This window comes from Lepidochelys kempii, chromosome 15, assembly GCF_965140285.1.
Source record: "Lepidochelys kempii isolate rLepKem1 chromosome 15, rLepKem1.hap1, whole genome shotgun sequence".
NCBI lineage: Eukaryota > Metazoa > Chordata > Testudines > Cheloniidae > Lepidochelys > Lepidochelys kempii.
Window position 1 is genome coordinate 22,457,979 of NC_136394.1, and position 15,754 is coordinate 22,473,732.

Genomic DNA, 15,754 nt, shown 5'->3' on the forward strand with positions numbered 1-15,754 from the left:
AAATGGGAAGCCATTCACTTACTGTTCTATTTATATGTTGGTTTTCAATGAGAATAGGGGTTTTGTGGCAGCCCTGCACCTTGAAACTTACTCACTGTAGCTATGTAATAGAAATTTAGAATAAGGCAGTTTTCCCCTTGAAGTGCTACTCGATTCTTTAGTAGTGCAATTATGAAAAGCTGCATAGAGTAGTGATATTCTATTTCACACACACAAACCTTTATCAGAATCCTGCTAATAACTGATTTAGTCTTTCGGGCATCAGAACTAAACCTTGTCAGAACTGTGCCTTCAACAAAGCAGAGCGAAAATCAATAATCCCTGAACTGAGGTCAATAGTTTCTTTCGAGTAAATTCACACTGTCTTACATTTTTCACTCAACAAACATTTGTTAAGATACTAACCCGCCTGCTAGGCCAGATTGTTCCCTCCCACATTAAAACGAGGGAGGGGACTGGAAATCTTAGTCAGAAAATCCTTGTGGAGATTATTACAAATTACCGTGTCGGTCCCCACCCTTGTGGAAAAGCTATTCCTACCCCTAGCAGAATCACCAGATTCTGTGGGAGACCCACTGAGATCTTGTATCCCCATGTAGGTTCTGTTCTCCCCCTCTCTCACTAGATAAATCAGGCTGAGTGTTGGTCATCTCTTAGATGAGAGACCTTAAAGGAAACATGCAAGTGTTGCAGGAGGTGGTGGGGGGGGGGTGACTTGGCAGGTCGCACTCATTCCTTTGAGTCAGTACTGAACCACTGCCCTGGCATGATGCTTGGGGTTACTGTGCTGCTGTTTTTTGGAGGAGACCTAAACCGAGTTCCTAACCACTTCAGAAACTAAAGATCTCAAAGCACTTTACATGTTAACTCTGACACCCTGGCAAATTCAGATTCAGATAATACTATTCCACCTACTTAACTTCCCTATATAATTTCAGTTGGATGTGGTTGGTGTTCCTTGATTCTTCTTAGATCTCAAATTAGAGATAAGATGCTGTTGGTATTCTCCAGCATTTCTCAATAATGAAAACTTTGGAAGTGTCATAACCTTCTTTAGCCCTTGCTCAAATGCAGTACTGCTTCTTGTCTTAATAGGTTGTGCAATAAGCACATAATGTTACTGTGTGCGGTCAAACAGTGTCTGCCTTCCACCCTAGAGGTGGCTGCAGTTCAGTGACGAGTGACATGCTCCCTAACTAACATTTATCTACCGTGCAGAGGTCTTATGAAGCATAATTAGTTAGTATTTATGAAGAACTTTGATACGTACAAATGAAAAACATTCTACAAGTGAAAACTGCTATAGTTCGTTAGGAACAGCAATAGGAGTTTTGCTATTATTATTATTACTAATAGTAAATTAGTAGGAATTCCAGTCATGGACCAGGACCCCCACTGTGCTAAGAACTATACAAACACAGAACAAAAAGATGGCTCCTCCCCAAAAGAGCTTACAATCCTAGGGCATGTCTACACTTACCTCCAGAGCGATCGATCCAGCGGGGGTCGATTTATCGTGTCTAGTGAAGACGCGATAAATCGACCGCCCAGCACTCTCCCGTCGACTCCGGTACTCCAGCGGAGTGAGAAGCATAGGCGGAGTCGATGGGGGAGCGTCGGCAGTCGATCTACCGCACTGAAGGCACCGCGGAAAGTAGCTCTAAGTTTGTCGACCTTAGCGACGCTATTTTCGTAGCTGAAGTTGCGTAACTTAGACCGACTTAGCTCGCCCCCCCCTTCTCGCCCCCCCCCTCAGTGTCGACCAGGCCTTAGGGTATGTCTACACTTATGGCAGCATGTAGAGTATAGACTCGGCACTCCCAGCTAGCATGGGTATAAATAGCATTGCAGATGGTGAGGCATGGTCTAGGTGAGTAGAGTGCCCTACATACCTGAAGCCCCAGGGTATACACCCTACACAGCGTCTCCCACATCTACCCTGCTGTTTTTGTCGTGTCCTGCTTAAGTGCTATGTCCCGATTCAGTGAAAGGCCTTGGCAGCAGAGCAGGGACAAGTATGGCTGCAGCTTGCCTGTCGCTGTGGCATGTAGCTGCACATGTAGTGCCTGTCTTCTACATGCTGCCGTAAGTGTGGACAGAGCCTGAGTAAATTATGATTTTTTGTAGGAGACACATGAGAGCAAGCAGGACCCCACTTTGACTGGTATGAAATAAACCTGAGATTTTTTTTTTTTTTGCCACCAATATGGCAAATTAATAAAATGAGCTTGTCATTCATTTATTTATCACTTCAGTAATCCAGCCTCAGACTCGCTTCTGTATCATGATGTAATAATAAAGCATTTTCTAGCAATTTTATAAGGAGTCGGATATTAAGCCAGGAGTATGTGACAGCCACAAGAAATCCAGATCATCCTACCTAAGGTTCTGTAATATTAATTTAACAGGCTTGATTAAATTACAGCCTGTCTTTAAAAAATAAAAGTGTAGTATTTCAATACATTTTTAATTTTTAAAAAAATCTAATCTTGTGAAGAAAACATTTTGGTTTTGCCTTCACTGGCTTTGGCTTTGAAATATGGATAGGAATGTTGGCATAAATTTCAAGAGATACAAAGCAATTTCAGATTCACACGCTGCACACATTCAACACTTGGATGTAACTACCTCCAGGATTGCAGCAGACATCCCCTCTGAAATGGAGCTGTTCACCACTGCAAAGCATCTTTTCACAGCAGCGTGAAGATCATCTTGAGGTATCTCCTGTAACAAATGTACCCCAGGTGTCCTGGAAGTAAAGTGTGAATAATTAGGACAGTTCCTACTGCATGCACTATGGACTTTTCCCCTGAATTTATGGTAGCTGGGTATAGACTAGAGGTTAAAACAACCCTGGCTGTCAGGAATCATGGTTCTGATTACACTAAGTATCAGTACGTCCACAGTGCAATTGGAGATGATTGCAGCTCATGTAGGCATATCCACACTAGCTTTAATCTAATTAGCCCGAGTACCACTTACGATGAAGATGCAGTGGCGCAACATAGGTTAGCATCACGAGTACATATGCAGGGAGATCGGGTGGGCTTGAACAGGCCATACTGAAGCTAACTGAACTAGATTAAAGCTATCATGGGTAGCTAGCATGGGCAGACGTATACAAGCTGCAGTCACACTTTTGATTGCTCTGCAGACATACCCAATGATTTGCCCATGGGAAAAACAAGAGAGATATAATGAGTCTTAATTAATATTAATAGATGCTTCGATAAAAGATTCCGCATGTACAATGTATTATTATTACTAGCATTTGTGTAGTGCTCTCCACCTGTACTGAATATTATGATTAGCTATTATTTGTATTACAGAAGTGCCTAGAGACATCAGCTGAGACTGGGGCCTTAACAGCTTACCGGTCAGACAAAGAGGGGGAGGGGGAAACAGGGGAAGTGATGTGCAGAAGCTCATGCAGCAGGTCAATAACAGAGCTATGACTAGATCCCTCATTTTTTGGATCCCAGTCCAGCACACTCTCTGCTAGACCACACTGCCAAATGCCACCATTCTAATTTTGTCGCATTTTACACCCAGTTTGCCCAGATGTAAATGACTATATAAACTGCGTGACAGTAGAGAGTAGCACTGTAACTTAAAATAACATCAGTGAAAAGCCCAGAAGAGACCCTTTGAGTTATCCACTCAGTAAGGACCAGGAAGAAAGTTTCTCTTGCAAGAGAATATTACAGAGCACATACGCTGTGTGCTGATTCTTAACTGTCCATCTGGCACTGGCTAACACAGTGAGGAAACTGCTCTCTTGTTCTGTTCCAGCCAGGCGATTCTTATGCACTGCAGAAGAAATCTCTGTTTCCCAAAATGTACACCCTTCAATCAGAAAACATGTAAACTAGAGGCAGAAAAGAGTTAACGCAGATTATCTTGTCCACCCACCAACAGCATGTAAGATCTTGCAGAAACAAGGGGGAAGAGTGGAATGAGAATATCCACGTGAATTATAAATGGCAGAAATCTAATTCTAAATCAGATACGAGTTAACACAAAACAACATACAGAGTTCTACTTACCTGTTGGAAAAGTCAAACGTGCAATATTTTATATGTGAGCCTTGTACACAAACTACCAGAATTAGTTTGTTAGACGTGCAGACAACTGTGCACACAAGGCACAAGGATTTGCGCGCACACACAGATCTAGACAATAAAAGGCTAGAATTAACTTTCTGCTTCTTTTTAAACTGATAAGGAGCATAACTGCTTACCTATTAATTTTTTCATTGACTTCACTTGTAAACTGTGGATCAACCTATAAAGAAACACATAGACAGTCATATGTCTTTATGTAGCAGTACAACATACACATTAAACACCTAAAAGGAAAATATAAATTTCCACAGTTCAATATTTGCAAAAATATGCTATATGGTTAAGATAGAAGTCAGATTTTAAAATCGTGCTATAGAAAACCATATTTGGTAGATTCATGTTTAGTTCTTGAGAAGAAGGATGGTCTTATGATTCAGGCACTGGGCTGGGACTCAGGAGATCTAGGTTCTATTTTCATCTTGGCAATAGATTTTGTAACCTTGGGCAAGCCACGTAATTGCTCTGGTTCTCAATTCCTCATCTGTAAAATGGGGATGATGATGATATTCCCTTTCTCCCACCCTTTGTTCCTCTTGCCTGTATAGGTTGGAAGCTCTTTGGTGCAGGGATTTTCTCTTGTTATGTGTTTGTACATCATCTGAGACTACGGGGCCTTGATTTCAGGTTGGTCCTCTAGAGCAGTGGTTCTCAAAGCTGGTCCGCCGCTTGTTCAGGGAAAGCCCCTGGCGCGCCAGACTGGTTTGTTTACCTGCTGCGTCCCCAGGTTCGGCTGATCGCGGCTCCCACTGGCTGCGGGTCACAGCTCCAGGCCAATGGGGGTTGCGGGAAGCAGCGTGGGCCAACCGGTCCGTCGCGCCAGGGGCTTTCCCTGAAGAAGCAGCGGACCGGCTTTGAGAACCACTGCTCTAGAGCTACTGCAATACAAAATATTAATAACTGCGGGATGGTTTGCCACCTTGTAATCCAGACTTAATAGGGAGCAGGGCACATATAAGCTGCCCCGCTGAACAGGGACTGAAATTCAGAGGCGGGTAGTGGCCCAGCAGTAGCCCTTTGTTCAGGATCTGACCATTTGAATTACCTGTGAGGGAAAGTAAAGTGACTTCTTGGACCATCACCACCCCTTGCTCACAACTGAGCCCTGCACTATCAAACACATTTAAAACATTAGTGGAGGAATCTGTTTGAAAACTAATGTAAAAATCTAAAATGTGTGACTATAATGGGAAGAATGTTCTAGATTTATTAAAACACTTCTGTAAAGGTGGGAAATTAAGCCGGCTTATTTACAAAGACTAACAAAATCTGTTATTTTCATTTAGTAGGTTGAAAAAAAACTATAAATAGGCATTTGGAAATCATAACCAGATGAGCAAGAAGAACAGAAGTTGGGTAGTTGTTGTTTTGGTTTTGTTTTTTGGTTAAACATGAGTTGATTAAGTTGATTTACGAGACTGTGCAAAACACAGTATTTTAAAGCAATGTGGGGACAGTAGGGTTTAATTTTTGCCCCCATGTTAATGTTTTAGCTCTCTTTCTAGAATGAGCACATAATGCATAATTATTATGAAGGACACTGTCTACAGATGAGTTTGTCAGATAAATATTGTACTTTGTTGTATAGAACAGAGTATGAAACACATACCCAAAGTATTTTAGAAAACACTTTTTGTTCTGGAGAAGTAATTCTATTCGTAGTACTTGTGGCACCTTAGAGACTAACAAATTTATTTGAGCATAAGCTTTCGTGAGCTACAGCTCACTTCATCGGATGCATTGTGGATGGGTCATTACACAAAGTAAAACTATTTCGCCATGTTTAATAACCCCCCCCTCCCCCCCGACGTGCTTGTCAACTGCTGGAAATGGCCCACCTTGATTATCACTACAAAAGGTCCCCCCCCCCCCTCCTGCTGGTAATAGCTCACATTACCGGATCACTCTCATTACAGTGTGTATGGTAACACCCATTGTTTCATGTTCTCTGTGTATATAAATCTCCCCACTGTATTTTCCACTGAATACATCCGATGAAGTGAGCTGTAGCTCACGAAAGCTTGTGCTCAAATAAATTGGTTAGTCTCTAAGGTGCCACAAGTCCTCCTTTTCTTTTTGCGGATACAGACTAACCCGGCTGCTACTCTGAAACCTGTCTATTGGTAGTGATTACAATATAAGCAGCACTCAAATACTTGTGTGTGCACAGACATCCAACCCCTATCCCCATAGAAATAAGTTTAAGTTGCATGGTAGCAACATGACTGAAATGATGTTGGAGACACAGACAAAAATGTTAGTGCTTTCTGAGCCAATCAGTTCTGCAGGATGCCAAGAAACCTCGTAGCCGCAGCATTCAAGTTACTGGTCTCAGAAAGTTACTTCCAGTGCAAAAGACCCCCACAGTCAGATTCCTCATACAGCCAAAAGAGTTCTTGTAACATTTTATCTTGTGTTCCCTAATGATGCACCGGGTGAGAGTTGTCATCAGTCACACAGTGCATTTTATTAAACAACTCCCCCTTGCAAAAAAAAACCCAAACAAACAGGAAAGCCGTTGAGGACTTCACATCTCATAATATATCACTGAGCTTTTGTTGTATGAACAGTTTCTGTAAGTGCAGATGAGGCAAAATGAAAATTCTGTGGATGCAGAGAGAGTAAGAAACCACATCTAACAGGCTGAGTTAGGCTATTAGGGAGACACTAGTTTGCTGACAGGCAAGAATCATCTCTAAGATATGTTCAATACTGTGAAAACAGCCATAGATCAAACATTTCACAACAGTGAAGATGTCTTTGCTTCAGCACAGGGCCTAGCATGATCAAAATCCAGAGGGACTGTCTGCAAACACACTATATTAAACACCTGCCGTTTACAAATGAACTTAAACTAAAGAAATGGTCCAGAATGTTTTGATAAGACTACTGCTATTGTCTAAACCAGGGGTAGTAAGTAGGCAGACCGTGGGCCAAATCTGGATGACCAGATGCTTTTGAATGGACCCCAAAATCTTTTTATTTACTACTACTTATCATCATCATTGTTATTTTTATATTATTTTCTCTGAGTCTGGACCTTGATTATACCTTGACAAAAAAATAATCCACTATCCCTGGTCTAAACTTTGTAGAAAGCAGAGCTCATAGTACATTTGCAGTCTGTCAACATGTTGCCCTGAGTGCTAGAGAAAGTCAAAAGCTATGCCTGCAAGTTCAATAAGCATAGTTTTTTGCTCAGAGTGTAAAGAATGTGAGTGACAGTGCAAGAAGACTTCCTTAGTTTCACAGCTGTGGGTGACCTCATATTCAGATCTGATCAATTACTGAGCAGGCTTGTACAGCTAGGTTTTGATGGTCAGTAGCTTTAAGGCCAAGCTTTGGAAAGAACTCAAAATACAAATGTTGTTTTTAAAAGAGCTCAGTATGTCTGTAATGAGTATCTACAAGAAATTTACAACAACTTCATCAACCACAATCTGAATCTTGTGATTCTAGATTCTTCTTCCATTACATAGCTAACAATTAATATTTCTTAATGTCTTCTGATGGATCTACACCACTACAGCTCCTTCCTTAAGACAGCTTTGCCAGCAGCTGGAGAAAAAAGCTGGAAGTTGTGTGAGGTGAGTTAGATGAAGAGACTATTATTAACTATTAATTAATTTTATTACCGAGCACTTAGCAGTCCTAATAACCTGGGAACCATAGTCCTGTGCTAGATGCTGTACAAACACAACAAAAAGATAGTCCCTGCCCCTAAGAGCTTACAATGGAAGAGTAAGACTAGACAACAGCTGGGCACAGACAGATGGGGGCATACAAGAGAACAATGAGATGATACGGGTCAGCATGATAGGCCGTGGTCTCTGCACACCAACAACCTAACCATTCTCAAATATTTTGTAGTCGTCATAGTAAAGGAGAGTTTTGAGGAGGGATCTGTGGTTGGATAATGAGGTAGCTTTGAGGATGTTTACAGGGAATGCCTTCCGAGCACGTGGGACTGCATAGGAGAAAGCACAAAGGTGCTTGACTGAAAATTTAGAAAGGGGCCAAAGGGAGGCTGGCATCATGGGACCCTCAAAGGCGAGCATCAATAGCTTGATAGTAAACGAGAGACGATAGATAGGGTGGGGATTGACTGTGGAACCTTGAAAGTGAATATAAGCATGCTAGGTCCTCTCTGTTTGTTAAACTATTAATAATTTGTGCTTCTCCAGCACCTTTACATGCAAAGATCTTTCTGTGATTACTCATCTTAATAAATTAAGCTTTCCAACAGATCGAGCCTTCCTACATGTTTGGGAATATTGTTATCCCCAATTTTCCAGATGAAGAAATAGAAGCACTGACCAGAGAAGCAACTTGTATACGGTTTCACAGCAAGTCAGTAGTAGCCAAGACTAGAACCCATGTCTCCTGACACAATAGCAGGGAAAAACCGCTAGACCAGGAGTACTCTACATTTTAATGAATAAATTGTCTCCTGCTACTTTAGATGTCCTAACAAAGATAGCACATGATAAGAACGTGAACAAATGTGTAATGATAATAAGGGTTTCTTTAGGACTTGAATCCAGTGTTCTGTGAATATTTAACTAAAGTACCTTTAATTTAGGTTTGTTTTTACCTCCCTGCCGGTTGCTCATAGAAAATCAATTTGGTGTGTCATTACAATTATTCAAAAGTACTAATAACTAAAAAACTATATATTTATTTATATTTATATATATTTCTTATATTTTGTACGCCTGGCTTAACTTAAGCAATTGGACATAGGTAAGGTTTCATTTCTTGAAAAAACAAAGTTGGGAAGGTAAATTAATCAGATTAAAAACAAAATGTCTGCACTACCTACAATAAGGAGGAACACCCATGGAATCATTTACAATAAACAAAATAACAAAATAAGCCTAAAACCTATAACAAGGTAAAAAGAAGGTTGTGATAAACAATGTGTGAACAAATCATGCTCTACAAAAACGGGTTCCTGCAAAGTAACCAAGCGACTCCAAAAGCATGCAATTCAATGTACAGTTAAAAATGCACGTGTTATTAGTATTGGTAAAAATGCAATTAAGAAAAAGTTTTGCTGTGTAACTTTGGATGTATGGTACGCCCTATATCCATCCCATATGCTTAAGTCTAATCAACTCAGCGTAGCTTTGCAGTATGCAGAATAAAGGAACCTACGTGATGAAACTAAAGTCAAACTGAGTTCTTGGGGAACTGAGTGGAAGAAGTCTCAAGAGGAACCCCAGCATACTTCCCTCAAGTATTAACAATATGATAATATTGATATTACAATATAAATTGAATTAGTCAATCAAGATATTGATAATGCTACAACTTAAAATCAGATAACAACAAAAAGTATAATTTAAGACCAACAATTGGTCAAGTTATTACAAACCACAAAGTTAACCTAACACCAATGACTAAATGCCTTATTTAATTTGCCTGCTCCTATGAGTTTTAGCAGCTTATACTTTCCCTTGTGGAAAGAATGGGCTACGGTATAAATTTTTATGTATCCCAGCTGACTTAACGATCTATGGTAAGATTTACTTCAAACCTATGTTAGTTAATACCCAGTGGCAGCTTACACTATGGGCTTATATGCATGTGCTATTACTATTAGTGGCCACATACATACACATCCAGGCTTTAAAAAGTTTACGTTAGCTCTTTCTTATTAGACATCCCTGCACAGATGTTGAAATGTCTTGTTAAAGAAACAGAAAGAATAAAGTTACTTAGAAAAAGAAAAAGTATCTGTTCTTTAGCTTGCATGTCTTGTTGAGCTTCAGAGTCAGTCAGGAACTGCAGTTTGGGCAACCAGGCAGTGTCTTCTGGCTCAGGTACTGTCATGCTAGTGGGTGTTGCTCTTGGGTCAGCTGACTGGTTTGAGATGTCTTTGTTTCTGCTTTCTTTGGTAAGGGAAGCTGCAGTATCAGCCCTTGAGTAGTTGTTCTGGGGGCCCTGGAGAGGAGCACGCTTCTTCCTCAGTTACCTCATCTTGTATGGCTGGTATGATCGCACAGGACCGCCTCTGTGCTCTTCTGATCAGATCAGGGAACCACAGGTCTCCCACCTCAACTGCACTGTCCAGTTTCAATTAGGCAATGTCATTCTGACTCTTGGACCGCTTTTGAGGTTCTCTTTTCAGGATACATTTTCTTAGACACCTCCATGAGTCTATGTTTGCCCCAAATAAGTTACATTGAGTGAAAAACAGAAGATTACTCTGTCAAGATGATCTCAACACCTTGAGTTTAGGTGAACAGCTGAAACTCTTCAATGCCTCTTGTCTACTGGGGCCTGTTATCTTCCTGGTCATAACTTATGGCCCATTGTCCTTTAACTTACAAAAGTAGTTCCTTACCCATTCACACATCTCGTGCTTACACTTCCCCAGATGGACATGGTCTCATAAATAAGAATTTTCAGAACTGTCACAACATCTGGGATACTGGGTGAGAGGTTATTTCACTCTATCAAGACTCAAAATCAAGCTGCTTCAAAGCTACTTATTTAAAGCCATTAACATAAACTTATTAAAAACATAACCACACAAAGTTTATACTCAATGTCCACATGAGTATAGGACTATACGTCCTACAAATGCATTCTATGCAAATACCATCTTGATTTCTGGGACTACTTTTGATGTGCATCTGAGAGATTATTTGCCATATCAGTTGCAGGATGTTTTAAACAAAGAGGAAATATTGGAAGTGTTGAATATATATATATAATATATATATATTCAACACACACACACACATATATATATATATACACACACAGACTGACTAAGCTGCTAAGAGATAGGGGATATAAAAATCTACAGTTATTTGAGGTTGTAAACATCAAAGATGGAGGGAAAATATTTATTATAGCAGAAGATTGTGGGGGTGGATACAGGAGAAATGTGATGAAAAGAAAACTGTAGACTGTATACAGGGAAATCTTCCCAATAATGAGGTCTGGGAGCCTGTAAAATAATTTTGTGCTTGAATTGGTAGAAGCGTCATCGGTAGGTTCCTTTAAAACTGGATTACAAAAACCACTAGAAAACATACAGTCAGGAAGAGTCTTGATTATTTAGGATATAGGCTAGATGACCTGATAGGTCCTTTCCATCTCTAGATTCTGTGATATTCAACTCAACAACTGTCTCAGTGGGCACGGGAAGAAGTCAGACATGAAAAAAATAGCTGTTGATGAAAAATAATGTCATCATAAACATAACAATATTCTGTACTTTCCACCTGTATGGTTAAAAATTACATGGTATAGTCAAAGAGGGTTCAAGAGGGGTTTATTGCAGTACAAGAGGTGAAACTGCAGTAGGGAATGCTCAAATGAACAAAAGTTCTGCAACAGGATTTTATCTTTTCAGAAAGAGATTCTGTAAGCCCCTATCCTTGCAAGGCCGAGTTGCTGAAAATCACCTTCTGTTTCAAGTATCTTTATAATTAAAAATAGAAACGGGGGGGAAAGAAAAAAGTTGTGGAGGGGCTAGAAGCAAAGGAGTATGAATGGTATTATAGGACCTGTTCCTGCAACCGTTATGCATATGACCAATCCCATTCACGTAAACAGGGCTACTCGTGAGTGAAGGATGCAGGATCCAAGCCATAATCAAATGCAAACAAACAGAAAATAAAATACATTAACCTATTATGTGATGATAACTTCTAAGGGCTAGATTGTAAATACCCACAATGAATACTATCTTAACTACAAGTAACTTCATTGACTTCAACAGGATCTTGTGGTGTAAGAGTTAATGGAAATAAGGGTATTACAATAAAAGTTAAAATGCAGCTAAGATTTATTTTGAGATGTAGATTTCTAGTTGCCCCGCCTATGTGCAAATATATTTTAATAGTATTTGGAGAAAATTGCCTTCTGTGTGTGTGAGGAAATATATTTTTTAAAATGTTTTAAGAGTTGTAAAAGTTTGGTCAATCATTCAACCACTCTGGATATGCTGCATATATTAATGTTGGGCTCTTCTGGTTACTCATCGTAATGATGTTCAATTCATGAAAAAATGAAGCAAATTTAAAAAGAGAACTGAAGTGCCTAAAGTCTTCATTTGAGGAGCAAATGCATCTTCCAAGTCGCAAGCACAAACTGCATTATACCTGCTCCAGATTTATCTTCCGCTCCAGATTTATCTTCCACCCCAGTTCACTTTCAAATCTTTTGGTGTACTAGAGTGGAAAGAAATGAAGATAAAAAGGAAAACATAAAAGAGGGAAGATAGTGGTATTTTTAATCGAAATATATGTAGTGAAATTTAAAGAGAACAAAAATGAGTAAGAAGGAGAAAAAAAAGTCATACTTGCCCATTCAGATTTTATTCATTTTCTCATGTTACCTGGAAGCTTTCAGGGTCACAAGAAAATAAATACAGCAAGTTTAACTGTGGAGTTACTGTGCTATCCTGTTGTGAAACTTTCGCTACTGTGGATAAATTGTCACAACTTACTGAATTCTCTTGCAAAAAAGAACACTGAGAATGAGTGCAGTGGAGCATCTGGCCCACAGGAGGCAAAAGTGCTGGGGAAGTCTTTGGGGTAGATGAGCATTTCTTAAACCCCTCTCTCGTATTTTTTTTTTAATAGTTCAGTTTATCATCTTGTACTCAAACAGCTAAAAGCCATCTCTCTCCCGGCCCTGCGCCTGAAGCCTTAAGGAGATTACAGAGAGTAAAATTCATCCCTTTGAAGAGATCCAGCACAAAGTCTATGCAGCACTTCACTCCTATTTAAATCTTCAAAATCAGGCTTAAATTCTGTGTAGGCTTTGTGCTGGGCCCCTACGCACAGGGATGCAGTACTGCCAACCTCAAGCATCCAAAAACCATGAGTCAAACCCTAATTAGTCAGGAGGGTGGCTTAAAAATAATCAGATTAAAAAAAATCCTCGATTTTTAAGACTTTGTGTTCACATTTTCAAGATTTTTTTTCCACAACCATGAGGGCTAGTGCGATGGGATGTATAAACCCCACACTGGCACTGAAAGGGTTAAGGAGCATCTCTGGGCCCAGGTGGCCCCCACCCATCCCCAACTACTGAGCATGCTCCAGCTGGAAGAGGAGCTTACTAGGGAGCGAGACAGCTCAGAAAAATGCAGACAGGGCAGGGAGAGCGACCAATCCTGAGAGCTGCAGAAACCTTTCCTGGGGAGATTCTGGCTGCCTGCTGAGCTCAGAGGGGTAGAAGGTTTGGTTACTCTCTTCTTCTCTACTCCTTTGTGTCATGCCCTGTACGAATGTGGCAGGGTGGTGGGTGGTAGGAAGTGGCCTAAGGAGGCAGCCATAAGGCACTCCTAGGTGCTCAACATCATCGCATCTTAGAGGACCGTGGCCTGGGCTCCCCTACCAACCATCCTTGTTACCAAGAGCACAACACCCCTCGCTTACAGACCCCTTTGGGGAAGCCAGGGGAGGATGAAAGCTACCCCAGAAGGGGAGAAGATTACTTGGTGACCTGAGCCAAGGGTCAAGTCCACACATATCAAAAGGGAGACCGCTAAGGGGAGTGACAGTGGCTAGCAAGAGACATGGAAGGCAGGACACACAGAAACCTAGTGCCCTAACCACTAGGTGCCACTGCCAGTGAACACTACCCATCACAGCTAGAAACTTCCTTTTTTTAAATGATCTTTTTAAAACATGATTCCAAGAGCTGGGGCTTTAGGACAAACTAGAAATATTGTGAGACATCATGAAATCCTGAGAGTTGGCAACACTGTAAAAAAGGTGCATTTCACTCAGACAGAGGGCAATCAAAAGTATAGTGGCCATTTATACAGACTTAAAAATCACAGTTATTAATGGTATTAATAGTATCCATATCTTTTTCACCTTCTCTGTATAAAGCCAGTCTAATCCAAAAAAGGAAGAGAAATTCCTATTGTAAAATTTGCAGTCTAACATTAACCAACGCTTTCATTAAAAGATATGCAAGTCATTTCTAGGAATGCTGTAAACTCGTATTTAGCTTGAAATATGGATTGTGTAAGAGCCACATGTCTGTGAAACAAAACACCGATATAAATGCCTGAGGTGTTTGTTAATATTCTAAACCTTCCCCTTTAGCGCCTCCAAATAAAATTTTACAGCACTCAGAATCTAAAAGTGAAACAGACATCACTGATTTTCATTGTCAGCTCAAGTGCTGTGCTCACTGTCTGGTGTCAGAAATAAGTCTAAAGTTGTTTTGTACCAGCTGACACCTGCTAATTGTGCGCAAATTCGGACTAGTACAAATGGCATTAAAATAAACAAACAAAGACATGAGCCTCTGCTCAGCAAAATCAGTGGGAACAGAAACTGCACTACACCAAAACTGGGGAAGGGAAGACTTCATATCAGCAGACAAATACAAATCATAAGACAGGCTGCAGTTCAGCCGGACTCTCGAGTTTATAATTGCAGGAGAAGGCTATTAAAATACTTATTAAAAATTAAGTGGGTGACTCAGCTTTTCAGCTTTGCTAGTTAAGAGCCCTGTTCTGGTTACTAAAGGTAAACCGTCTCAAGCAGCTGAGATATGAAATGTAGTGTGGAGCTAAATTTTGAGATACATCCTTCAAACACTTAAACAATACTGAAGTTTATATAGGTTAATAGTTCCACTGAAGTTAATGGGACTGCTCATATGTAAAGTTAAGCATGAGTGTTGGCAGAACTGGAACCTAAATCTTCACCTGCCATTTATCATGAGCAGTACTATGCATGTGCAGGTGGCAAGACGTATGACTTAGTGGGGGAATTAAAGCCATCAGGATGTTGCTTGCAGTTGAATAGGTAGGAGACACATTGAGAACAAACAGATGCACAGACCAACAAACATCTCTTGGCGGTTAAGAAGAAATGGGTGATTAAAGGGACACTGACTTAAAAAGAAATAATTTTTTTTCTGGATTTTTTTAACCTAATCTTGTTACAAATAACCCTAAAACAAACCTATCAGACAGACTTTAGAAGCAAATAAGGGCTCAGTTCTGCAAGGTACTAAGCACTAGATCCCTGACCCAACAAAACACTGGAGCATGTGCTTAACTTTGTCCCCCTATCAGTTGAGCAATTCATGTGCTTAAAGTTAAGAACACGCTTTAATACCTTGCTGAATTGAGGCCTTTTTTAAAAAAAATCTAGCAGAGACATTACTAACAGAAAATCAGTCACACAAGTCTTTTGTATCACATTAGCAACTTTCACACCAAATTCCACTACTCTCTCTTTGTACACTTTGCCTGCAGTATCCTGTATGCCCTAAATGCTGCAGAATAGCTACTAGAAGTATGCCAGGGAATAGGAGGTGTTTGATATCACCTCCATATTATTAAACATTTTCATAACACAAGGCTCTCTGAAAAAAATTCAGAAATGATAACTACTGTCTTTTAAAATGTTGGCTAACGTCTGCTCATAAAATATTCACACCAAAATATGAATTTATAATATTTCATTTACAAGATTTGACCTTTTAACTTCTTTTTGAGTCTACAATAGAGATTGTGTTTTAAACCAATGGTATAAATACCCTAGTAAATATTAAAATTCAAATGTTAAACTGACAGTTTTCCCCTCCAAAAGTTGGTCCTGTAGTCAAATGTGATATTAAATCCTCTGCTCTGAGACTGA

General features: G+C 40.1%; 1 protein-coding gene across 5 annotated transcripts in view; it reads right to left on the minus strand.

Annotated features, from left to right (window-relative positions):
• Positions 1 to 15,754, minus strand: part of GLT1D1 (glycosyltransferase 1 domain containing 1) — a 90,952-nt gene that overhangs the window by 20,594 nt on the left and 54,604 nt on the right. For 2 of the 5 annotated variants that reach the window (XM_073313215.1, XM_073313219.1), the window contains 4 exons: positions 12,242 to 12,310; positions 4,241 to 4,284; positions 4,047 to 4,172; positions 2,629 to 2,749 (listed from right to left, as the gene is read on the minus strand). In XM_073313215.1, the coding sequence (XP_073169316.1) occupies positions 2,629 to 2,749; positions 4,047 to 4,172; positions 4,241 to 4,284; positions 12,242 to 12,310 (360 nt within the window). The remainder of the gene's footprint in view (positions 1 to 2,628; positions 2,750 to 4,046; positions 4,173 to 4,240; positions 4,285 to 12,241; positions 12,311 to 15,754) is intronic. The other 3 variants (XM_073313216.1, XM_073313217.1, XM_073313218.1) reach the window with 3 other exon arrangements.